The sequence below is a fragment of the Ciona intestinalis genome, chromosome 9, assembly GCF_000224145.3.
Source record: "Ciona intestinalis chromosome 9, KH, whole genome shotgun sequence".
NCBI classification, from domain to species: Eukaryota; Metazoa; Chordata; class Ascidiacea; order Phlebobranchia; family Cionidae; genus Ciona; species Ciona intestinalis.
The window spans coordinates 5,978,206-6,002,582 of record NC_020174.2 but is presented as its reverse complement, the minus strand read 5'-3'; the positions used below and the strand labels follow the sequence as shown (position 1 = coordinate 6,002,582).

Sequence of the window (24,377 nt, the reverse complement as noted above, 5' to 3'; positions counted from 1 at the left end):
CTGCTACCATTGTGGGCGTATGTGTCCTTCGGCAAGACACTTAACGACAATTGCTCCAACCCAGTGGTCACTAATGGGTTGTCCAAATTATCAGGCATACATAAAAAAAATCCCCAAAAAATAATCACCTACAAAGTAACATACATGGTAACTCGTAAGCTGGCACGAGGTGTTAAACCCGTGTGATAACGACTGTCGTTTTCCGGCCACGCGAGGATAAAGTAAGTTACATTCATTCATTCATTCAACTGCTCTTTTAGTGATTTATATTTATTTAGAGTAGAATGGGGTAAGATGATACACGTTTTCACTGTTTTTTGACCCATTTGATGGTAAACAAGAAATATTCACAGAATTATACAACCGGTTCGTCACTTTAAAAAGCCCCGTTAAGTATTAAAACTGGATCACGAAATATGACAATATGTGCTAGCAGCATCCTTTCCTTACCCCACAGTAGTATATAAACGTATCAGCATACTTAACATTTTAGGAGCGAAATCTGACCATTTCGTCCTGTTGTGTGGATCAAGCATTTGATTCTTACATTGAAACTTGCTGTGGAAGTCGCGTATATGCAAATCCTCAAATACAAGTATGGAGGAAATTTGTCGAATAAATGATGATATAGAATATGCATGCAATGCCATTATAGATAGCGCTTAGTCATAGCGATAATGGATAACTCTAATTACGGTTTTATGTATTATGACATTTAATCTTATTATTAGCATTATATATATATATGGACGTTGTATTAACAAATAGATCCAGCTCATTTTGAAATGAGTCATCGCATATACACGTTTAATCATAACGGTAATGCGTAGCTTGTATAACAAAATTCAGTATTATCACCCTTTTAAATCTAATGCATTAAAAATACGGAACCATAACATTTTCCTTGCAGATAAATCAGACCCATTTTGAAACGAGTCACCACACGAGGTGTTGCGGTGATTGGTCGGACGATGTGACGTTGGTTCCTTACGATTATAACACACAGACGTGCTGTAATGGTGTTATCGTAGATTTTGGTAACGATAATGTATTACATTGCACGCTGTTTAAATACGCCCACACTGACTCATATTACCACACAAAACACCGTAGTGTATAATGCATGTGTTGTACATTTAACGTTTTGGATGAATTTAACTTTCTTTATCAACGCGTGGGGAAAAAAGCAGTATAGAGTTCACCTTTTCAGTCAGTTTTCTCGTCTCGTTTGGTAGTAAACGAAGAACATTCAAAAAAGTATAAAACTATGTTCTCACGACTTCTATTGACCGTTGTTAATTATTTTAAAACACGATCAGGATATTTGTATATTGTGTGCTCAAGGTGTCCCGTTTTCCCCTACCCTACTATATATTACAATGCTATACTGACCCGTGAATCCAAATATATCCCCGTCAAACAGCTAATAATGAAATGCGGTTAATGGTATTGCATACTACATTAGTCCAGCATATGTGGAAACATTACATCCAAAGCATCAATTGATATTTTTTCTCAGGTGTCCTGACTGCTAACACCGCTGAATGCTGCGGTACACAACTAATGAATCCAGAAACACAAATGTGCTGCGGGGGTGTTCCTGTTGACATTTCCTCTGCATCTGAAGCATGCTGTAGTGGACAAGTGATAGACCCATCGAACGCTATATGTTGTTCTGGTATAGTTTCAGACAAACCAGCAATAGATGCAGTGTGTTGCGGTAAATAAATTAATGGAATTTATTAAACCTAACTTGGTCAGAAAACGATACTCGTCATAACACGGGTGTTCTGCTTCATACACCCCGTGACAGCTTATACGAGCTACCACGTATTTTACTTAGTAGGTAATTATTTTTTTGGAATTTTTTCCTTCTTTTTGTGTACGGCTGAAAAACTGGACAATATATTAGTAACCGCTGAAAATTACCGTTAAGTGTTTTACCCAGGGACACATACGCCCACAATGGTAGCAAGGACGAGTCTTGAACTCATTACCCCTTGTTTAGAAAGGTGCTAACTATAGCAAAAGTTTCCAAACACTAAGTCTTCATTTATTTTCACAGGAACAATTGGTATCGACCCAAGTAATGAGATCTGCTGCAATAATGGAGTCCCAGCTTCTTTGGGTGGAAATCTTCCCAACCAGACTATTTGTTGCAACGGCGTGGTTCAACCGAAGCCGACTGAAACTTACATATGCTGTGGTAAACAATACAACTTGTTGAACTGAATTGGGAATTAAATGTAACATACTTTATCCCCATATTGTGGGACAACGACAGTCGTAATAGCACAGGTGTTCCGTTTCATATACCTCGTGCACGCTTACGAGTTACCAGCTATCTAACTTTGTAGGTGATTGTTTTCTATATGACCGACAACTTAAACAACCCATTAGTAACTCCTGGGTTGGAGCAATTGTCGTTTAGTGTTTTTCCCAAGGTCACATACGCCCACAATGGTAGCAACTTTCATTGATTATTCCTAAACAATAAATTTTACAACGAACACATTTAACAGGTGATATTGCCATGGATTCGACGTCACAAGTTTGCTGTGGGGAAATACCCCAATCCGTGAATGATGTCGCTATTGAGCAAGCTCTTTGCTGCAACGGGGAGCTACAGACGTTCAATGGAACCGACTTTATCTGTTGTGGTGCGTACATTATTGTGTATAGTGGGGTGGGGTAGGATGGGACATAAAATATAGAACTTATATGCTAACAATATCGCATCTCAGTATTATATATACCCAGTAATTTTATATGATATTTTTCTATAGAGACTTTTTATTTAACACCTTTTTTCGATAAATACAATGATAAAATATATTTGATTTTTGATCTATTTTAATAAGGTGTAACTGCAATGGACCCGACATTGGAAATTTGCTGCAGTGATCAACCGAGGTCGTTGAATGGAATTGAACCTGCAGAAGCAATTTGTTGCGGCGACGGTTGCATTGATGCAAGCCTGTACTGGTGCTGTGAAGGTCGGCAATACCAGAAAGGACGACCTGGTGTGAACGTCTCCGGTCGAACCTGCAACATATAATCAGCACGTTTCAAATATCAAAGCAATTAAAATTCGTGTAGCCATATGTACACAGATTTTTTTTAGTCTAATAAACAGACAGCGAGGCCATAATATACAAGTGCGTGGCATGCGGTTATGAACGTGCAGACAGCACCAGTGTTAAGCCATTGCCTTCCGGCTAGTCAACATTCCAAATAATAAATGCTGAACACGTGTCTGCGCTGCCATTGGCGAAAATTCTGAGTTGTGGTGAAAAATCAATTTGAGAAAAAGCTCGACTTTAAAGCGGGTATGGAGGATAACAGATCTAGATGCGATTATTCTGACGTGTGTAAAGAAAATGATGTAAGAGATATAAAAGTTAAATCCGACACGAGTTTTGTTTTACAAGAGTTATAACGTCCAAAACAGCTTCTATATTATATATTTTGAATGTAAATTCGAAATTAATTAATGCCTTTGGAAAATTAAACATTTACAAAACTAGTTATAGGTGGATTGAATGCAAAAAAAGTTGTTTGTCGGACTGACAACTTCGATAACCCGATCTCGACCCGTGTAACTCGCTGTTTGCACACTTGTGACATTTAAAGAAGATACCGCAGCCGAGAAGTAATAAACGGTTTTCACTTGATTTAAAATTTGTTTGCTTCAGCGCACGCCAAAGGCGATAACGTGACGTACATGGTACAGAGTTTCCTTGAATGCCATTTTTGTGCAAGCTGTCCACAAATGTAATAAACAATTATAAAGCTTCGGTTAATTATGGAGCCTTACATATGATCCCTTAAATTGATGTATAACCTGTTTAGCAATTAACCTGGTTCGACAACGATTGCCGGGACTCTTCGGCTTAATTTGTGGTGAATAACCAAAGGACTCGACTGCGTGTAATAAGCCCGACAGCTCATAGACGCCGTATAAGGACAAGCTTAGTTGAGCTCAGCAATAGAAGTGGATTAACCGGTTTTATGACTCATTGCTGTTAATCCTCAAATATCAGTTTAGTGTAATTTGAACATCAGTTTTGCTTAAACACTAAATCACGCGTTTTGCACGAAGAAGCGATTACTGTTATTCCGGTTCCAAAATCAACTTTCGGTGTTATGTAGAAATGCCTTTAGTTTTAATGGTTTAGTATAGTGGAAAAACATGGGACACCTTTAGTAAATAATATCCAAATATTCCAATCGTGTTTTAAACAATCAACAACGGTCTATGGAGGTCGTGAGGATACGGTTTTATAATTCTTTGAATGTCCATTATTTACTACCAATTGGGATAAAAACTATTTTGAAAAAGTGTCCCATCTTCTCCCACCTTATTATATGTATTGCATAAAAAATGTCAAAAAATACGCGCAATATACAAACAAAATTATAGCGTGTGATAGTTTTTGTAGTCACGTGATCGCCTGATTTCGAAACAACACATATTGTTTTCGAACAGCAACAGACACCGATACGACATCCAATGCATGGTTTAGTTTTTCTGCGAAATATAAGTTGGACTTGCGGCGGAGGCTCCAGGGCAAATTAGGAAAACCAAAGGTATACAGGATAATCACCTCGCCTTCACACGAAACTTCTTCCCAGCCTTGTTATAAACGCGCCCAAATCCAATCGTTATCAGAAAGTTCTGGGGTAACGCAGCAGTCGCAGACAGAGTTAAATTAGTTGGTCTCGTATTTCTACCATAGGTTCACAAAGGTGAAATTTACCAGCCATTTCTATTACAGGCGTAAGCGTAGTTGATTATTTCGACTTACTCCGTCACATTCTGTCACAACCAACAAGGTATAAATACACGTATACATAAACTATTTATACGGTTGTCTTATTATCCCCTCTTTTACAGAATGCAATTTTCTGCCATTTTGTTGGTCTTTGCTGCGGTAGCAACCATCCAGGTCGCAGCACAAGACCGCTGCAAGAGATCCATCCAGTATTGCAAAAGCTTCGACCCAGATACCGGCGAAAGTACCAACGTTGAATATGATCACTGCATACAATACTGCTGTGGTAAGAATCATTTTTTTTAATAACTGATTCTTTTATTAAAACGATGAACTGTACTGAGACATCCCATGGCGCCAAGACTAAGCCCAAAGAATTGGCCATTTGCACAATTTTGGGGATATACCTAATACTCTAAATCTGAAATATTTTTTCTGTATTGATTTTTTAGATTTTATCTGTCTTAAAATTTTATCACAGGTGGAACAGTCTACAATAGAGACCTGAACATGGTTTGCTGTGGAAACAAAGTAGTAGGAGTCCCACAAAATACATCAACACAAGTGTGCTGTGGCTACAACAACCAATTTGTGGTGCATGACAAAACGGTAAAAAAGAAACGAAAATCTTATCCCATTTGTAAACTGCAGAATAATATAAAATAAGATAAGGCTAGCGACCACAGCCTTTTTTCTTTCAAAAACTTTAAACATGTTTTCAACTGAAAGCGTGTTTTGAGAACTGTTGCTTTGTCGCTGTAAAGGAGGGGAAATATGGGACACATTTTTATTCTATTTTCTTGTCACATTTAGTAGTAATTAAAAAAAATCATATAATTATAAAACCGTATCCTCACGACTCCCATAGACCGTTAGTTGTTTAAAACTCGATCAGAATATTTGGATATCTACTAAATGTGTCCCATCCTCCCCCAACCTACTATATATCCTGTCTTTTTGTTAGAAATATTTTTTGGGGTATTCGCTACCGTAATCGAAAAGCGAAATAAAGTTATTTTTATTATTTTATAATTTATTTGCTTATAATTCTAGGGTGGTGACCTCTGCTGCGGTTTAGCAGTTTTTAACAACACAAATAGTGACTTGGCGTGCTGCAACCCGAATGACGAAACCGTGATTAATATTTTTACTGAGATGTGCTGTAATGGAGTGGTTTCTTTCGCAGGTAATGTATAATATAATAACGACACGTTCTTTCTTATAATTAATTATAAGGTCTGTGTCAAAACCCGAGATTTAGGCCAGATTGGACCCATTACCCCAACAGCCCGGAAAGCCAATTTAAGTCTTTTATGCGACAAGTGTCACGTCACCGCATCGCACTCGGAAACATTTTTTCGCACCATTTTCATCCTTGTTTGCTTACTATAGTTACCATACTTTTCAACTTTTGTGTATGATTTTTGCTTTCATATGGCTTAAAATTTTTAGAACCCATTAATGACTGCTGTGTTGTAACAATGCCCGTTAAGTATCTTACTCCAGGACACATACCAGTTTGTGTATAGCGTCGAGCATCGAACCGGCGACACTTCGGTTACGATGCAGAGACGCCTAAAGGTGGCTGTACACAGTATCCGGAATTCGTCCGTTTTGACCGGATTTTGCTATCGCATGCGGAATTGGACACGGGTTCGCAAGCGAATTCGCATGCCGGATACTGTGTACAGCCACCTTAAACCACGGAGCCATGGCGCCGAATTGCATCTCAGCATTATTTTTTTATAGGAGACACCGCTTATACGGCTTGCTGTGGCGACGTTGCCTATGATCGTCGCGTCGCTTCATGCCCATGCCAAAATGGTGTAGTATCTGGTATTCCGGAGGTATACGCTGATTGCTGCTATTCCGCCGACCACACTGTTCAAACTCCGTATAACAAAGTAAACGAATCGTGTTGCGATGGGGTCAATTACGTCACCGCCTCTCAGTTTTGCTGTGGCAACGAAATTGGCGAGTCCGCTACCCAGGTGATATATACTACGGCATATTCTTTATTTACACCGCTGTTTTTGTTGCACTTTCAATACAAAAAGCTAACAACATTTTAAAAATGCCAATATCAACATCTATTTACAGGCCTGTTGTGGAGACGTAATTACCGACGCTGTTGGTAGTGTCAGCACTGGAGGCCTCGCATGCTGTGTCGCTTCAGATGGATCCGTGGCAGCGTACTCACCTGATAGCCAACTTTGCTGCGGAGGTGTTGTCTCTGACAGCGTAAGTTAAATCGTCCGCGAGATCGCAAAGAAAATCATCAACAAACTAACATACAACATGGTGACTCGTAGGCGGACACAAGGTGTATGAAACAGAACATGAGTTATAACGACTGCCGTTGCAGCGCCATGCGAACAAAATTACCAATTCAATCAGTAGCTGAACCAAAGTCGTAAAACGTGAAGTATTTACATTTTTTCGTTACACAGTCACCCGAGCTTTACTTCTGCTGTGAGGACGAAGTATTCCCTAAAGATCAAGGTGATGCTTGTTGCGGTGGTGTCGTGTACAACAGTTCGTTGGCCATCTGCTGTGGAACAACTGTTACAGTAAGTATATTATAAACAAATAGATAAATACTATAATAATATTACAAGTAAAACGCTATGATTTGAAACAACAAGATGCCAGTATATTGCAGTTTTTACGCTATAATTTTGTTCTAAAACACCATGAATATGCTAAACTGACTTTATCCACGTATGCGTTCACAGACAGGCAATGAATGCTGTGGTGAAGAGGGCGTCAACGATGGCGAAGTCTGTTGCAATGACATCGTTTCTGTAAGTGACTTTCCTATAGATGTTATACAGCTTGCATGAAAATACGCCAATTCGCGTATATTATATTTACACCTAAAACAACGGAGTGTTTGTTGTATAGTAGGATAGGGGAAGATGGGACACCTTTAGTGCAAAATATCCAGATATTCTGATCGTGTTTAAACAATTAACAACGATCTTTGAGAGCCATTAGGATACAGTTTTAATATTTTTTCGATGTTCTTTATGTACTACCAAAGGGGCAACAAAATAAAAAGAATGTCCCATCTTCCCCCCCTCAGCACCACTACTGTATACAACACAGTTAAGCTGTAAAATCTGTGCAAAAATTACTCAATTTTATCGACAAGTATACAGACGATTCACTAGAAATAGCTAAAGACCCCAAAAACATAGTAAACTTGTAACTGACTCGCCTATATAAATATACTGGAGATGAATGTTGTGGAGATACTGTTACGCCAGTCGCGAAGTCTGCTGCAATGGTGTCGCCTCTGTTAGTTATTTTCCACATAGCTTCAACCCCCCATAATAACATGCTAGTTTAATAAACCCACTTATAGAGTTACAAAATCAGCAATACAGTATTATGCGTAAAACTCCTCAAAAATATCACTAAATACACTGACAAATCGAGCCAAACAAGCGCAAATTGTTATAATAAATTACCTTTTCATGGCGGTTCGACCAATACAAACTGTACATGCATGTTTGAATTTAAAACAGGTTGGAGACATGTGCTGTGGAGATGTTGGCTACGTCAGCGAAGGAAATGTCTGCTGTGGTGATAACGTACAGGTAGTTAACTCGTGTTAATACATTTCTTTATTTGCGCAAATACAAGCTAACCGCATAAAACTGAACACATAGAATCTAGAACTGCGGGATAAGGTTCCGTTGGCCCATTATACCACATATTTGCTAATTATATAACTATAACTATTTTTGGTTAATTTTTTTCGGTCAGTTTAAAAAAGCGGAACTATAAATGAGATGAAAACATGAACCTTCCTGAAAAATTCCTCCCACAAAAAAAACAATCAACAACAAAGTAACATATACTTGGTAACTTAAAAGCTAGCTCGAGGTGTATGAGACAGAACACTCGTGTTTAACGACTGTCGTTTCTCGGCCACGCGAAGATAAAGTAAGATGTTACGAAAATCTTACTTAAACCCAGCAAATATATTTTTTCTTTCAGATCGGAAACGCTTGTTGTGGCGATATAGGTTTCGACAGCAATGGTTTTGTTTGTTGCAATGGCTCAATTTCTGTAAGTGACCATTAAATTTAAGATTGTAACGGTATGGTACTATGGGGGGGGGGATGGGACACCTTTAGCACATAATATTCAAAAATCCTGATCGTATTTTAAACAATTAACAACGATCTATGGAAGTCGGTAGGATATGGTTCTATAATTCTCTAAATGTTCCTCGTTTTCTTCCAAATGGTTCGAGAAAAAGGAATAAAAAAGTAACTCATCTACCCCACCCTACTATATTACTTTTGTAACTTTATAACAGGTGGGAGACGCTTGCTGTGGTAATGTCGGATTCGTAAGCGATGGATTGGTCTGTTGCAATGATATCGTTGTGGTAAGTAACCGCTTGTAAAATGTTAACCGCTGTAAATTAATTTACCTGTTTGTAAATATAGCCTGGGAATTTCTGCTGCGGTGTTATCGCTTATTCCGGAGTTGGAGAAGTTTGCTGTTATGATGTCATTTATGTAAGTTGTCATTTATTGTTATATATTTATTCATCAAATTGGAATTTATTGTTAAATATTTATTTATTAAGTTGTAGTTTATTACTATAAAATAATCAATTGACAAAACCTGATGTTTCAGGCCGGCGATATGTGCTGTAACGATACCGGTTACTTCCAAGCCGATGATATTTGTTGTGGGGGAGTTGTCGGGGTAAGTGTATACACTTCATGTAAAGTAGAGTGGGGCAAGATGGGACACCTTTTCATTCTGTTTTACTCGTCCCGTTTGGTAGTAAACAATGAACCTCAAAGAAATATAAAACTGTATTCTAACGACTCACATGGCCTGCTGTAAAAAGGTGTTCCGTCCCATCCTACCCTGCTATACAACTTTAATTGATGAAGCTTTAAATAACTTACTGCCGTTATCAAACTAGTTTCAATACAAACTTGATAACCCATATGTAAAAGCCAATTTTCATCTAAAACGTTTTGGTTTAAAAACTGAAGCCATTTTTGGTAAATTCAGAAGTTAAAATTTACTTTGTATTAAAAATCCTTGTTTTGTGAAACTAAAACTTTATCAAAGGGAAACGGCATGAGGAACCCGTCTTGCTGCGTTGACGAAATTTATGATTCTTACCTCAGAACTTGCTGCGGAGCCACCGTATTTGAAAACCCTATTTTAGTAAGTACCTGAATCTGACTGTAGTTTGCTTAAACTTGCAAAAACTCACCGTCAAAACTGAACTTAATGTTTTTTAGCGCAGTTAGTCAGTTTTATTTTCTCTACAGTCAAACGGAAACGTCTCTCACCACACCAGATGCTGCGGCGACTTTTCCAACGATGTCACTCTCATTCCTTACGATTATGACACAAACGCATGTTGCGAGGGAGAAATTGTTCCATTGGGTACGAAATCTATTTGTTAATTTTACACCGTTATGTGCCATAGCCTACCACTAGTGTGGTATATCGAAATTGTGTTTTTACACAGGTGATGTCCCTGCTGAGGTGGCCGGGTGCTGCGCAAATCAAGTTATGAACGTCATGACCCACCTGTGTTGTGGCGGGACCGTGCTAAGTTTGACATCTGTGGACGAGTCTTGCTGTAATGACGTGGTTATGAATAACGATCAATCGCTTTGCTGTGAAGGAGAAGTCTCAGACAAACCTGCGGATGATGCATTCTGTTGCGGTACGCTGTGATGGCTTTATCTTATTTAAAAATAAATTAACCATGATTATTTACCGGCCTTCGTCTTTACACAGGTCCGGTTGCCATCAGCAATTCTTCGCAGTTATGTTGCGAAAATGCACCAACAACTAAACCAAGCGAAAATGCTGTATGTTGTGGTAAGATTTAAATATCATTATCATTACATACGTACTATTTTTTAACGTAACAGCTATATGCTTGCAAATTCAAATTAAGTGAAAACCGCAGTACAAAAATAATAAACAAAATAAATTAGTATCTTGGTCCTAGGATTATACCAATAAAATTAGACACGTACACACTTATAAGTCTGTAACCGCTATACATAGCTTTGCTTGCATAATTCAAAAAAGTGAGAACAAGTAAATATGAAAAGGGATTCCAGTGGCTAAAGGGTAAATTTAATGTTTGGCAGGCGCTGTTGGAATGAACCCAAGCACAGACATTTGCTGTGACGGAGTCGTTACCCCACTCGGTTCTATTGAAGCAGGAGCCGCTATGTGCTGCGATGGGGTGGCTGCCGCTAAACCATCGGACGACTATGTTTGCTGCGGTACGTTGTTTTATTGGCGGATAAGTGTCATATAGCTGGGTAAATTATGAGACACCTTTTATTAAATTTTCTCATTTTATTTGGTAGAAAACAAAGAACATTCAAAGAATTATAAAACCGTACTATATCCTATGCTCACGACTGCCATAGACCGTTGGTAAATGTTTGAGAAACGATCAGGAAATTAGGTTGCCCGTTGTCGTGTTTTATCTATGCTGTATTCTCATTACAGGAGCTAATTCCATGGACAGTAAAACGTCTCTATGCTGCGGAGGAACTCCACAATTTATATTGGGCGTCCCACTTGCCGACCTTCTTTGCTGTGAAGGCACTATACAGCAAAAGAACGGAACTGCTTCAACTTGTTGCGGTACAGCTTCAGTTTTAAACCTTTTTTGGCTTTAGTATTTTTTATATAGAATGGGGTAGTATGGGTTGGGTTTTTATTCTCTTTTCTCGTCCCATTCAGTAGTTAACAACGAACGATTACAGAATCATATATAACTGTACCTTTACCACTCTAAAAGTGCTGGTAGTTCTTCAAATCACGATTGGGAAATGTGTCGTTTAGGTGCTAAAGGTGTCCCATCTTCCCCCACCCTACTGTATTACTCATCCCTTTGCTCTACATAGGTGCCGTAGCATTGAACCCTGAGACACAAATCTGTTGCAACGATGTCGTCTACCAATTGGCTGGTGTTCCTGCTGCAAATGCCTTTTGCTGCGGTGCCGGGTTTATCGATTCCACCGTATACTGGTGTTGTGATGACCAACCATATGAGCGTGCTGCCTACCCATATCCACCCCCAGGGGCATATTGTAGCGTCTAAACCTCCCTTGGTTCCCGCTTTGTTGTCCACGCTTACGGTTAAATTTCGGAATAGTTTGTAACAATACAATCGCATGCTTACAAATTAAACTTTTTGCCTGGCGTCAAATCCTGACATCTATAGGTTTAACTACTGTTTACCTGTTACAAGATGGACTACAATATATTGCGCATGGTGATTTCGTGTTGTTGTTATTTTTATTTATTAGGCAAGCAGTTCTTTTTATTTAAAAAATAGTTAGTTACAAATTTCAGTAAAATTACAACAGCAGGCAGGAAACAAAATCAAGTACTTAAAGAACCAGAATTTGTAGATCTTTACGGGGTATTGGGGCCTACAGGTCCAGCTATTACTACAGGCGCCGCATTTCCATTTAGCAATCGGTGTAACTTTGCAACCGATGTTCGTGTTAATTCCATGCCTGCTCTTCCAAGGTTAGCAAAGCTTTGCTTCAGATGGTGCTGCCGCATAAACTCCAATAAATGGTCCCTAAAAAATCAAACCAAATTGATTAAAATTGGGGCAAACCAAATAGTTTATAATATATCTTAGCACAGGATTTAGAAAACTGTTTAGGAAACATTTTTACAAGTTTCAAAACACAGTTTTGGGAATATTTTAGTTCAAGATGGAAATGTATCTCCTCACTTATACAGCGCAGCTTTTGCAGGTATTTGGCTCGGGTCTATATTGTGAAATGTTCCAGTAATTGTGTCCCACACACCGCGTTTCGCTCTTTCCTTTGGCTCTATAATTATAAACTTTTTGTAATTTCTACATTACTATTTCCAGGCCAGGTTTAGGTTCTGTATATATAGCAGGGTGGAGAAGATGGGAAAACTTTTCATTCTATTTTCTCGTCGCATTTAGTAGTAAACAAAGAAAACGCAAATAAATATAAAACTGTATCCTTACAACTTCCCTAGTCCGTTGTCGACTGTTTAAAACACGATTAAGATATTTGGATATTATGTGCTAAAGGTGTCCCTTCTTTCCACGCCCTATGTTTTTACTTACCACCTTGAAACAAGGGCATGGCCTCGCAATAGGCCAAGAACACGGCTAAAACCGCAACAGAAATTAAAATCTTATTCATCTTGACTTTAACTAACAAACTGCTTAGAAAGAAAACCGATTTTAGTTACATAGTTCGGATCATTTTAAACAACTGCCACTATAACCATATGCACTGTATAACTTAAGTGGTTTTTGTCCTCTATATAAATAAGTGGCGGCTTCTGTTTTCTTGAATCAGCAACTATTCAGTACAAAGTCCGCATTAAAAGCAGGGCAGTTCTGATAAACACGTTGTTTTGTCGCTCGCTTATTGTTCTCATTTGCACTCAGACGAGAAATCGTGCAATAAATTACCAATCAGCCACGAACCAATATTTACTGACTTTGAGTGTGTACGCAACACAATACTAAATATCTCGTACTTTTCGTTCAACATTTGTAAGGTACAGATTGCGCAACTTTGCCAAATATTACAATTTAAATAGTTGGTATATTTTGCACGCGATCACGTATAGTGTATGCTATACAGTATAAGATTTTGGGCACTCGCCGATAAAACATAGACTACCCAGCCAGAACACACTTCGGACACGTCTTGCGGCAAAGGTTGTCGAAATATCTACTTTTACCACAGTTTGCTGCCCATAAGTTGCAGAAGGGAAAATGGTCAACGATCTCTGTAAAGTTAGATATCATGAATGAATTTAGCTTATTCATCCTTACGCGGGGCAATGACAGTCGTTATAAAACGGGCGTTCTGTTCCATACACCTCGTGCACGCTTACGAGTTGCCACATAGTATAAAACTACGGGTTGATTTTTGTAATTTTTTTCACATAATTTAAAAGATTAACCCACAAAGTTAATATTATTATTTACAGCAGGGCTTACGTGTCGCCTCCATCTCGCAAGAGCTGCAGCAGTGATTCATCATGAATGCGGGTGACAATAAGCATGCGCAAGTGTTCGCCAATTCGGGACAAGCAAATAAATCATCTTTACATTTGTCTGGCATCATGGGCGGCAAAGGCATGAACTCAGGGCAACCATACACGTGGTTAATTTTGTCAATATCTAGCACAGACAGATGAGTGTTCTGCAAAAAATAATGGTTAGCATAGCTGGACTAAAAACGGTTTATGAAAAAATCTCAAAAATTGTATATGGATATAGATGTTAAAATGTGATCTAAAAGTGCCAGCAGAATTTCTAAACACGAAATAGCTTTTCATCGCGTGAAATCACAGTAAATCGCCACAGTAAAACAAAACGACCATGGGGCAATGCATAATATAGTTTTTCCCATTAGAAAAGATCATCAAATGATTACAAATTAAGACTTGTGACAATGAATGCTGTTGATTAACTTACTTGTGTTGGAAGTGGAAAGCCATCCAGCCCTGTAATGGTGGGTTCACCATTGTTGGAGAAGGCAAAGGAATCAAGATGCGTGACCGAGCTTACGTCATACGGGAACTCATTCAATACACCGTCTTCTGAAACCTGCCACTTGTTGAACATGCTTCGTTTTTCTGGTTTTAAACAGAAAAACAAATGGATGAATTCATGTAACTTGTTTTATCCTTGTGTGGCGAGGTATCGACAGTCTTTATATCACAGGTGTTCTGTTTCATACACCTCGTGCTAGTTTACGAGTCACCACATATGTAACTTTGTGGGTGGTTATTTTAAGCTTTTTTTAATATTTGACAACTTTTGTGAAGCAGGTACACTAATCACTTTACCACAGTCCTGACGAAGAATTACTAACAAATTACTAACAAAGAATTACTATCATTTTAAAATTAACATTGCAACAAGTATAGTGTACCAGGTATAATGTTCTCCCATTCAATATTAATATACTGATCTCGATCGGGTCGGTTGTGCTCATGGAGGAAACCGAGTGTATGCATCAACTCGTGCAGAACACCGCCTTTCGTGGAGCACTCTTCACTTAGAATAACCTACGATAGAAAAGTAACTTATACTAATTTATAGTAGTATAGTACCAATAATGATATATAGTATTGTGGAGTAAGATGGGATACGTTAGCTCCTAAAACTCGTATTTCCTGGTTGTGTTTTTAAACAAGCAGCCTAACAACGGTCTTTTAGATTCGCGGGCTTCAGTTATATAATTTGGTAAATATTTTTTTGGGTTTACTACCAAAGGGGAGGAGAAAAGGGAATGAGAACAAGTCCCATGTTACTCGACCCTACAACTATAATAGTTTTAAAGCATTTCTTTATGTCGTAACGCTTACTCCTTGTGCTCCACCAGTCTTCCCAACTGCAGATGAACAGACTTCATCCCATTCAAACCTTATGTAATTTTCCTTTGAGTCATTGATCTTTCGGGGTAAAAATTGAAGGCATGTGTTCTCGTTGATTTCGTCAATGGCTTGCGTAATTGCTTTCTTCTCGGCTGAACCTGTTTCCAAAGTAAGAAAAATGGTTACAGCATGATGGGTTTAAGATTTGGTATGACTTTCTACGTCTTTAATCTATGTTTGTACTGCTACTTCAGTTTAAAGTCTGTAAAATGAAAAATATAGATACACTGCGTTTTTCTACCAGATGAACCAGTGAGATAATACATTTTTACCCATAGTGGGACAAAATGTAGAATCAAAGTGCGGTTCATATGGCATTCAAATAACAAAGTGATGATGCATATACTTAGGTATTCAGATGTTTCATATGTTATGACAAATTCTCCGAGCTCATCAGTGTAATCTTTCCACACATCAATGTCGTCAAAGTCTCCGGTAATGTCCATTTCCATATCTCGTGCCCATTCTGTAATTTACATAAGAGTTAAATCAGGAGTTGTATTCTTGTCAGTCGGTGTCACTGTGTTATATAGTAGGGTGGGTGAAGACGGGACACCCTTAACATGTATTTTTCATTATTTTGATCATGTTTAAAATAATCAACAACGGTCTATTGGAGTCGTGATGATCTGTTTTTTTATATTTCGTTGAATGTTCTTTGTTTACTAGCAAATGGGACGAGAAAATACAATGAAATAGTGTCCCATCTTCACCCTTCTTTATAAACAGTCCTTTTGTGTCGCTCCTTAAATTCAGTCAGTGTATTTTCACGTTTCTTCCGCTGATAAAAATTGTACATATAAATTTTGGTACAAGTTTGACGGTCAAAATCTACCACCTACGAAAAAAGACAAATTATAGAAACACAATTATTTTACCGATGCACTCGCATGTCTCGCAGCCTTCTGCATCTAATAAGTAGCCGTTAGAGCAAAGTAAACTGTTGTCGCATTCTACAGAAGGACATCCGGCGCCCAAATCGTCTTGCGTATCTGTTAAATAATGCATATTATTTTATTTTATTTTTTTTTAAGGATTAAGTAAACATCGTTTTGACCATTGCATTTTTCTGCCTCTTCCATCGCAAATGCAACGTTTGTGCCGTTCCTGATTAAAGCACACAGTTCGGTGTCCGGCATGTTCACTAAGTTTACAACAGGTACTGCCTGAACCAAGTGCACCAACAAAACCATTGCAAACGACAATTCTGCGAACAAAAATACTAGTTATATATCGAAACTTTATAGTTTAGGATAAAAAATCCTAGAGAAAAAAATCATTACTTTTTTCTTTAAAACAAAAATTCTGTTTTTTACTTTTTTTTAAGTCCAAGATCTTTTTTTACCAGTTAAATATCAGATTTACCTTTCGTAAAGAGCATTTCGTTGAAAGCGTGCTGTTGCTGGTTTTCCTAAAATTCGTTTTACCATAGACTGGTACAAATATGCAGCTTGTAGTCAGAAGTTACCGTTTGAATCTGATACGGGGTCTATGAAATAACAACCTGGTAGGAAGATATGTATATATTCGTGCGTACTTAATCCGATCGCAATCCATTTACTGCATGTCGGTATAACCTATTTAATAGCAGATAATAGGCCAATTAGTGCTTTGTCAGTGTCTAATGACAAAATACGGTGTGGTGATGTAGTCTGCCGTACTAATATACGCTGCCTAATCGTCGCAATTAGAATGTATAAACCAGAGTCTGTATACAGTAGGATGGGAGAAGATGGGACACTTTTTTCTCGTTTCATTTGGTAGTAAATAAAGAACATTCAAGGAATTATTAAACCGTATGCTCACGACTCCCGTAGCCCGTTGTTAATTGTTTAAAATACGATCAGGATATTTGGATATTATGTGCTAAAGGTGTCCCATCTCCCCCCACCCTACTATATAAACATATACGGACTCTGATGAACGCTGGTCGCACTTAACGCTCATAAAGGAATTTTAGTGAATAAAAACCGATAAAAAACATTATCTTGTTTGGCCTGTACTACTATTAGGTTAAAAATATACACTTACAGCTATAATGCCACAAAGTAGGGTTTATTTTTAGTCTTACCGAAATCGGGGAATAAAAAGTTTGTGTTACATTTTTATGGATCGTAGCAACCGAACGCGTAGGGGAAGTCCCGATAAACATTTACAAAAAAAAAACATTTCACTTTTTCTTGCTGATGTATTTTTACCATTGCGTTTCGTTAACAAAGTGTTAATTTATTTTGTTTTTTTTTTCAAAATGCCAGCTGAAGAAGGAGAAGAAAGTCCCAGAGAAAGCATTCCCGAAAAGTTTGATGGGGGGAATGTAATAATGCATTGTGTGCTACACGAAGATAAAGAAAGATTTGCAAAGTAGTTTTGTGTTTATAATTTCTGTTTGGACAGTTTTCCTGTATTCGATGTCAGTTATAAAGCTTAAAATTAAACTATTGGTTGGTATATTACAACCGTTTGTGATTGCTAACAACATAAAGGTTATGTCGTGGTGAGTTACTTCTTATAGGCTTTAACAAACAGGAACAGCCATGATTTTTGCCAACCTTTTTTACCCTAACGTGTCATAAATGACTCATTTTTTTGTAATTTTTAGTTTCTTTACAATACTAAATAAATATGACGTTTGTTATTGTAATCAAGTTAATAAACAAACAATTATTACAGTTTGGAAACATGTATATGATGGTACTTAGACTACACAAGTAGTAAAGTGCTGTGATACAAATTTAAACCTTAAACTACTTTCAGGGTTTTCGATGATGCTGAAAACCCGTATTATGAGTCTGCATCCGTATTATTAAAACAACGAAGTGAAGTTGGCAAATCTCCAATAGAAGTTGCTTGTATGTTGGGCAGAGCTGATATACTTAAAGATATTATTAAAAGGGGATGCGATGTCAATGCAGCTAATGGATCAGGTGTGGCAGAAATATTTTTTTTTTTATCTTTAGACCCTGAATTTTATTTGTTTAAAACAGTGTACGGATTTTGGTACAATGTAGAAAAAAATACTGCTTTTTGTTAGACCTTTTTTTTAGTTTGCTCAAACTCAGTGGTGGCATTAAATACAGTTATGTATTAAACCTTTTTATTATTACATTGAATACTGAATACTTTTACTTCGTTCGTTCGTAAAGACAACTAACAGCGGGGTAAAAGCTGTTTTACGCATGTTTGTTTTACTCACAGCCATCATGTAACAAGAGTTCTAAATTCTATATGTTAGTGCAACCCTTGTTTCAACCATGTCATCCCAACCACCTTCTAATGCTACGCCTATGCTACTAATTATTGTTATCCAAATAATATTCTACCAGGTTATTGTCCCATCCATTTTGCTGCTGCATGGGGTCATGTCAAATGTTTGGAAGCTTTGGTAGAAAGCGGAGCTTCAGTTGACTGCACAACCAGGCATGGTGAATTGGCAAAGGAGATTGCTTTTCGTTACGACCATAACCACTGTGTCTACTATTTGAACTGGGCAGGTCAGTATATTAGTGTGTATGGCCACCAAAGTATTGAAAATGAAGGGTGGGCAGGGGTGGTTAAACACCCTATACTCTAAATAAAATCTAACTAATTGGTTCCTGATGTTTGCCGATTAATTCAGTTTTGAAAATTCTAGAATTGTCCTGCTTACCCTGCAAGCCCTGGTTTGGTGCCTAAAATTCTACTTATTTCCTATTTATAAGTTCTTGTCTAAACAGAAACCTATAAGCCTGAGAAACCTGCAAGTAAAGTGAAAGTGAGCAAGAAATAAGAAACAGAGAATTCAGTTCATGGATGTTTAGTTTCCAAACAAGGCAGTTACAACATCAAGACAGCTAGAAAAAAACTAGTACATGTTGTACGCAAATGAAAGATAGTTACTTTGTTCTAGTTACTGTATCCCCTACTAGTACATATTGTACGCAAATGAAAGATAGGTAGATTTTCGCAAGTTTTTCTGTAGAAAATGGTGAAAAGTAAAGTATAGTGAACTGGTCAAATACGAAATTAATACCTATATAAAAATCGCATTAACTACAACTGTATTTAAAGTTAATTTCTGCCTCTCTCTAGTAAATGAGATAACATACCCAACCATACAGATGTTTCATTCACTATTTTATTATGTTTTTCATATATTGTAAAAATGAGATTCGTTTTTTGAGTTATAATTTTTATTCCACTAAAAATTTCTTTAATATGTTTCCTTGTGTTTTTAAGCCAGAGTGTTGCAATATTTAGATATTGTGGTTTATTATTATCTGCTTTAGCTGCTAAGCTGGCATTGGTGGCGTTTATATCTCATGCTCGGGAACTTATTGCGGATCCCGAGAAATTACAAGGTATAAAACTGACGAAAGAGGAAAAGGTGGGATATTGTTTACATTTTAGCAGATTACATTATACAAAACTATCAACCGTGGCAAGAAAATCCAGTGCTTATGTAATAGTTGGATTTTATCTTATAAACATATAGCCTTTTTAGAGGTTCTTTGACCTTTGGTTTTACTGATGCATCCATTAGATATAGTTAGTTGCTCAAAAAATATGTATCTCATATTATTTGGTGAAACTTATAGCTAATTTGATGTATTTCTGGGGAAAATTGGCTTTGTAGTGCTTGGTATTTGAATTTTATTCATAAAAAAATATGTGAGATTGTAAGCTATGCCTGGATATAAATGTTATGACAGGATTAAAATATTTTTGGTTTTAAAACGACAGACCACGGTTCTTGGTTCGTGCAGCGAAAAACAGGAATGGTTGGAGAGTACTACAGATGCGACGGCTGACGATTTTATCGCGAAAAAAACTGAGCTCGAAAAGCAGATCGACGTTATCTTAAACAAAACGATTTCTCCTGGTAAGAAAAATACTTAGCGCACTATTTTCGGTTATCTGATAAAACGTTAATGGACATTCTTTTTGAAGTTAGAACATTTCGAGCCACACTTTTGTTAACCTTTCGTTATCGAGGCTTTCGTTTCAGAGGGTTGAATCGGTACACCACAATTGACTTCCGATTGTACGTCATTATGATTATAGGTTCGGAAACTCGGGGCTGGTGTATATTTGTATACTGTCAAACTAACACCCTAGAACCATGTGGTTGTTTAAACTTTGCCATTACTTTTGGGTTTTATTTTATGCAGAAGCATTTTGCTAAGTCACTGTCTTCCGTCACTGGTTGTGTTTTTAAAACAAACAGTCTGTCCATTTTAGGAGAATAAAGCCGTCGGCGTGCATGAGCTCGATTAGCTTATTGGGCTTGAAATTGCGTCGCGATTTCCCAGATTCATATCAAGTAATTCTGTGTAAGAAACTACAATACAAACGGCACGTGCGCGCAAAATGGTGGTCACGTTCACCGTGCCCGCAAATTCGGTACATGACACACGCTGTTGGAGTATTCCGGCAAGTCACCGCAAACAACCGAGCTCTTATTGAGTTTCCCGGAACAACCGAGGCATTCTGGTTCAATCCTGCTTCTCTCGTTTTGTTCGTGATCGTCGTAGCCACGTTCTGCATGTAGCCGTAATAAAAACTCAATTTTCCGGCATGAGTTGATAAGATAAATTAGCGCGCAAGCTTTTTAGCAATTAAACAACCATGTTAATCAAATTTAGCACCGACTACGGAGAACGGGAAGAAGTGATCTTCCAATTTCTTAAAACTACACAAAGTCGATAAAAGTTCTACCGCTGGTTGGCGCTGTGCATCAACATCCTTTCATTTGTCTTTTATGTAGATTTAACGTGTGATTCCGATTTAAATTTTTCATTTTTTTGTACCAATTCTGATAGTGTTAATTTTACCTATTAATACCACTTAACGTGTTTCTTTTTATCACTTGTGTTTTCGATCTTAGAAATCTTCTTCCTCGTACTTATAGTACGTAAACCCACGTAATACTAATGAGTCAGCATGGTCCTTAGAACTGTCTTTACTTTCCAGGTTTTCGTTTCAATTCCTGTAGCTTACGTATGTAGTTATATCTCTAGCTTTACAAAATGGCGTACGTTTCAAATTGTTCAGGAAATTTCCCTGTGGTTAAAATATCTATTATGAACTCATTTGCACCGATCAACAGAACTTTTCAAGCCGTTTGAAATTTTTGCCAACCTGTAACTACAATTTACTGTGCCGTTACGGTTTAGTGTTTAATAAAAGATAATTTCGAAATCTTGATAATTGGCTATCAGATCGTTTCGGATATAACGAATACGATACCGATGCAAAAGAAATGTTGCATAAATAGAACCAACAAGTTTGCTTGCAGTTGGTTCGGAATCGGTAAGATAAAATTGTCGTATACGGTCTCGGCAGTCCTATCAGATTATGGTTTTCGTCGAACTTGTTAAATGAATCGTTTTCGGTAAATAATGTCGTTTAAATGAGCGCGCGGTGCTTGTAATATTTTCTTCAATTTATTTTGGGCGAGTCGTCTTCGCCTGGTTTTGTTGCCAGGTTTTAGATTGCGATAACGGGTACATCGTTTTTGTCTGATAGTCGTGCCAGTGATTCTATAGGCGGCCATTGGTCGAACGGGTCCTATCACGTGCTACATTTTCATTACAGCACTACGAGTGCATTCCTCCGTTCGATACGGTGAGTTAGAAAGTGGACTCGGCGTCTATTGCCTGCTGTGTCATTGGCGCTCCAACGTGTCGCAGCGACGACATTAAACAAACGGTTTTGTTTGCAAACAAATCAATGGACGTGACGGCTCAGGATTACTGACGTAGTGGATTGTAAACTAGATAAGGGAAGCTGGAATTCCTAACAAGAGATAAGCCAGAGCTATGTAAATTAAAACCACACAATTGATTGTAAACCTAACGGCCTTGTTGTAATAAAAAACATAAAACGACCTCGCAAAGGGTTGAAGCATGTTTATAGTGGGCTTGTAGGCTCCAAACCCTACCCATCCCTAGTCTATTCAAGTCGAATATTTCCCCTTGCTATAAAGTCACGAGAAAATGACGTATCAGAGTTTAAATCTGTTCGAAAATTTTTTCACCTCGCGGGTGTTGTGGGTTTTCAATTGTCGTTTACAGACGCAAAACGAGACAAGGAAATCGTGATTCCCTATATTTGTGATTTCGTCCATCATCGTTCGGGGCTTGAACACCTGTTTGAGGCAGCAGTTTGGGATTGTCGCCGTGTAAGAGACGCTAACTTGGGATTAGGGCGGACTTGGCTGTAAATAAACTCTGGGTTGGCACGTAACGGGTTTACATCTTGTGGTATGCATGTTATGAACGCCTTGGGTGCACATGGTAATTAACATTGTGATCGCCTGGCAGATCCTTAAGCAAGTTAGTGTAACGAGTTAGTAATTTGAACATACTTGGTGTCTAATTCATTTGCTAAATGAATGGTTTCGTAATCGCTGTCTTTTAAGCCAGGCTTAAAGTGATCGTCATCACACTTTCAACTTTCAGACGAAATCTTTAAATGACACCATTTCATTTAGTGTTTAATCTTGCGGTTCGTTACGGGCGGGCAAAGCGACCGTAATTACAGCATTACGAATCCAATTGAATCGAGCGCCCACACATGTAAACACAATTATTCAGTAGCTGGAAACATTCGATTTCTCTTTTCCATAAAGATCAGCAGATGTCGCTGTAATATAATAACTATACCACGTCTAACATTGCGCGATACTTTGAACTGTTCAAAGAAAAGTAAACAGCACATTATCGCTGAAGAAACATTGCGCAAGAACCACAATGTCCCGGCACGACGTGCAAGAATCTGGCCTAATCCCTCTGTAAATGAAATCGGAGGTCGCGAATCTGATGTCCGTATGTTGACATTTTCCTCATAGAATGTGATTGTGATCGCACGCGGTCGATGTGGGCAGCTGCCATTTCGGGGAACTCTCTGCCATGAGTGACTCAGCTGGAACCTCAATAATATCTTCACTCGTAAACATAGGGTTTCTATGACATAGAATGTCAAGTCAGGGTCGCTTTGGGGTGCAAGTAATTGGTTGTCGCTTTAATATTAGCGTAGTTTCGTAAACCACGGGTTTTGTCCCATACTATGGCTATGTGAAAAGTTGAGCTAGCGGCAATAACTTGAAGCAAAACAAGAGAGCACCGCAGCATGCATACGCAAATGTGAAGATACTCCAACGGAAATTCGCCAAGCCTGTGTGCTTTAGTTGCCCTTTTCGAAACCGCTGTTTTGATAAGGTGTGATACCACAGCTTTGCAACAGGACATGACCCCGGTTCGATTGCTTGTCTTTAAAGCAATGACGCACATAAGCGACAATTAGCACGTTGGGGCAAATAAACCGAGACTGTTCACACCGCTGGCTGAAAACTCGATCAGCATATTGACAAGTCCTTAACAAACCGGTCTGATCAAACCGTCATATAACCCCCCATGTTTACCGCGTTGATCTGATCTATACGAACAAGGAAATCAGACAAGCAAAGCGGTTTATTTATATTGCGTAAGTTTATAGATCGGCGCCTAAAATAATCTTATTGCTCAATTTTCTCGACATCTTCCGATCGCCCGAAAGCCTCACGATCTGTAATATTATTCTACTGGCCCGCAAGGTATTTAGCTTGAGTATGTGTCTTTAGGGATTTAAACTCATTTCGTTCACGCGTCCTTCCCCCGAAAGGTCAAAATAAATTTAGGCTTATCGCATCTTTTAAAATTCGTTTACATGGGGGGGCGTTATATATATTAAAGATAAGAATCGTATAAAGATGCGCCAAAGAAGATATACACCTATGCTAAATCGTTGCCACAATAAACCACGACTTCGGGAAAATTAATAATGAAAGAAAATTAAACCACCGGGTCGAAACTCTAAGCTTTAATGCTGGTATTTCTAATATCCAGCGGTACCTGCTTAGGCAATTAATTTTAGCGACCATTTTTGTTCCTTTTACAAAACGATGCTGTGGGTGTAGGTTATTGTAATTAGCTAGCGTTGCAGCAGCGTTCCTGCGGTTACTACCGGTGCGCGAATGACAAGCCGAGTTTTATTAGTGCGGCTTGTTTTAATTTAACGCTAAGCTGGTACGGGAGAGTTTAATCTATACGAGGTGATGGTATTATCTCAAAGCAAGTTTATCTTAAATTTGCCATTTGTTTCCATAACATT

The 24,377-nt window shown here is 38.1% G+C and overlaps 5 protein-coding genes across 6 annotated transcripts in view; 3 read left to right on the top strand and 2 right to left on the bottom strand.

The window, feature by feature from the left end:
- The window catches only part of LOC100180758 (galaxin), a 5,743-nt gene extending 2,637 nt beyond the window's left edge, over positions 1 to 3,106 (top strand). The window contains exons 7-12 of the mRNA XM_002125788.4: positions 494 to 595; positions 911 to 1,037; positions 1,520 to 1,720; positions 2,066 to 2,206; positions 2,523 to 2,660; positions 2,862 to 3,106. Of these exons, the coding sequence (XP_002125824.2) occupies positions 494 to 595; positions 911 to 1,037; positions 1,520 to 1,720; positions 2,066 to 2,206; positions 2,523 to 2,660; positions 2,862 to 3,058 (906 nt within the window). The 3' untranslated portion in view covers positions 3,059 to 3,106. The remainder of the gene's footprint in view (positions 1 to 493; positions 596 to 910; positions 1,038 to 1,519; positions 1,721 to 2,065; positions 2,207 to 2,522; positions 2,661 to 2,861) is intronic.
- LOC100183107 lies at positions 2,848 to 12,073 on the top strand. The gene is made up of 21 exons (XM_002131554.4): positions 2,848 to 2,861; positions 4,779 to 4,836; positions 4,898 to 5,061; positions 5,257 to 5,384; positions 5,829 to 5,961; positions 6,525 to 6,766; positions 6,876 to 7,016; positions 7,226 to 7,345; positions 7,511 to 7,579; positions 8,306 to 8,377; positions 8,781 to 8,852; positions 9,106 to 9,177; positions 9,239 to 9,310; positions 9,432 to 9,503; positions 9,882 to 9,980; positions 10,088 to 10,205; positions 10,291 to 10,491; positions 10,566 to 10,649; positions 10,928 to 11,065; positions 11,298 to 11,435; positions 11,699 to 12,073. The coding sequence occupies exons 3-21, from the start codon at positions 4,899 to 4,901 to the stop codon at positions 11,893 to 11,895; spliced, it is 2,331 nt and encodes a 776-aa protein (XP_002131590.1). The 5' UTR covers positions 2,848 to 2,861; positions 4,779 to 4,836; position 4,898; the 3' UTR covers positions 11,896 to 12,073.
- On the bottom strand, positions 12,074 to 13,051 carry LOC101242656. The gene is made up of 3 exons (XM_004226423.4): positions 12,913 to 13,051; positions 12,544 to 12,643; positions 12,074 to 12,384 (listed from the first exon to the last, which is right to left on the bottom strand). The coding sequence occupies exons 1-3, from the start codon at positions 12,989 to 12,991 to the stop codon at positions 12,213 to 12,215; spliced, it is 351 nt and encodes a 116-aa protein (XP_004226471.1). The 5' UTR covers positions 12,992 to 13,051; the 3' UTR covers positions 12,074 to 12,212.
- Positions 13,052 to 13,331: 280 nt separating this feature from the next.
- LOC100185524 (zinc metalloproteinase nas-6-like) lies at positions 13,332 to 16,773 on the bottom strand. Its single transcript, XM_002131504.2, has 9 exons — positions 16,614 to 16,773; positions 16,306 to 16,455; positions 16,127 to 16,240; positions 15,595 to 15,714; positions 15,180 to 15,346; positions 14,744 to 14,879; positions 14,284 to 14,444; positions 13,804 to 14,008; positions 13,332 to 13,589 (listed from the first exon to the last, which is right to left on the bottom strand). Exons 1-9 carry the CDS (start codon positions 16,627 to 16,629, stop codon positions 13,477 to 13,479), a joined length of 1,182 nt encoding a protein of 393 aa, XP_002131540.1. The 5' UTR covers positions 16,630 to 16,773; the 3' UTR covers positions 13,332 to 13,476.
- A 653-nt stretch (positions 16,774 to 17,426) lies between these two features.
- Positions 17,427 to 21,430, top strand: LOC100185472 (ankyrin repeat domain-containing protein 45-like). Of its 2 annotated transcripts, none has more exons than XM_002131472.4 (6): positions 17,427 to 17,609; positions 18,003 to 18,172; positions 18,572 to 18,739; positions 19,514 to 19,611; positions 19,968 to 20,106; positions 20,870 to 21,430. In XM_002131472.4, exons 1-6 carry the CDS (start codon positions 17,497 to 17,499, stop codon positions 20,896 to 20,898), a joined length of 717 nt encoding a protein of 238 aa, XP_002131508.1. In that variant the 5' UTR covers positions 17,427 to 17,496; the 3' UTR covers positions 20,899 to 21,430. The 2 variants fall into 2 exon arrangements, with proteins under 2 accessions (XP_002131508.1, XP_018669103.1); XM_018813558.2 differs by lacking the exon at positions 20,870 to 21,430 and adding an exon at positions 20,466 to 20,851.
- Positions 21,431 to 24,377: the final 2,947 nt, after the last annotated feature.

Bases quoted from the DNA above. Each gene is read 5' to 3' on its own strand.
- LOC100185524 (XM_002131504.2), bottom strand. The intron at 16,241-16,305 runs GTCAAAACGATG...ATTATTTAACAG, and splicing joins AGAGGCAGAAAAATGCAATG to ATACGCAAGACGATTTGGGC. The intron at 14,009-14,283 runs GTAAGTTAATCA...TATTTTTTGCAG, and splicing joins GCTTTCCACTTCCAACACAA to AACACTCATCTGTCTGTGCT.
- LOC101242656 (XM_004226423.4), bottom strand. From the start codon at position 12,991: ATGAATAAGATTTTAATTTCTGTTGCGGTTTTAGCCGTGTTCTTGGCC. The intron at 12,644-12,912 runs GTAAGTAAAAAC...TTATAATTATAG, and splicing joins CATGCCCTTGTTTCAAGGTG to AGCCAAAGGAAAGAGCGAAA. The intron at 12,385-12,543 runs GTGAGGAGATAC...TTGATTTTTTAG, and splicing joins GCAAAAGCTGCGCTGTATAA to GGACCATTTATTGGAGTTTA.
- LOC100183107 (XM_002131554.4), top strand. From the start codon at position 4,899: ATGCAATTTTCTGCCATTTTGTTGGTCTTTGCTGCGGTAGCAACCATC. The intron at 5,385-5,828 runs GTAAAAAAGAAA...TTATAATTCTAG, and splicing joins TTGTGGTGCATGACAAAACG to GGTGGTGACCTCTGCTGCGG. The intron at 8,853-9,105 runs GTAAGTGACCAT...ACTTTATAACAG, and splicing joins GTTGCAATGGCTCAATTTCT to GTGGGAGACGCTTGCTGTGG.
- LOC100185472 (XM_002131472.4), top strand. From the start codon at position 17,497: ATGCCAGCTGAAGAAGGAGAAGAAAGTCCCAGAGAAAGCATTCCCGAA. The intron at 18,740-19,513 runs GTCAGTATATTA...TATCTGCTTTAG, and splicing joins CTACTATTTGAACTGGGCAG to CTGCTAAGCTGGCATTGGTG. The intron at 19,612-19,967 runs GTGGGATATTGT...TTAAAACGACAG, and splicing joins AACTGACGAAAGAGGAAAAG to ACCACGGTTCTTGGTTCGTG.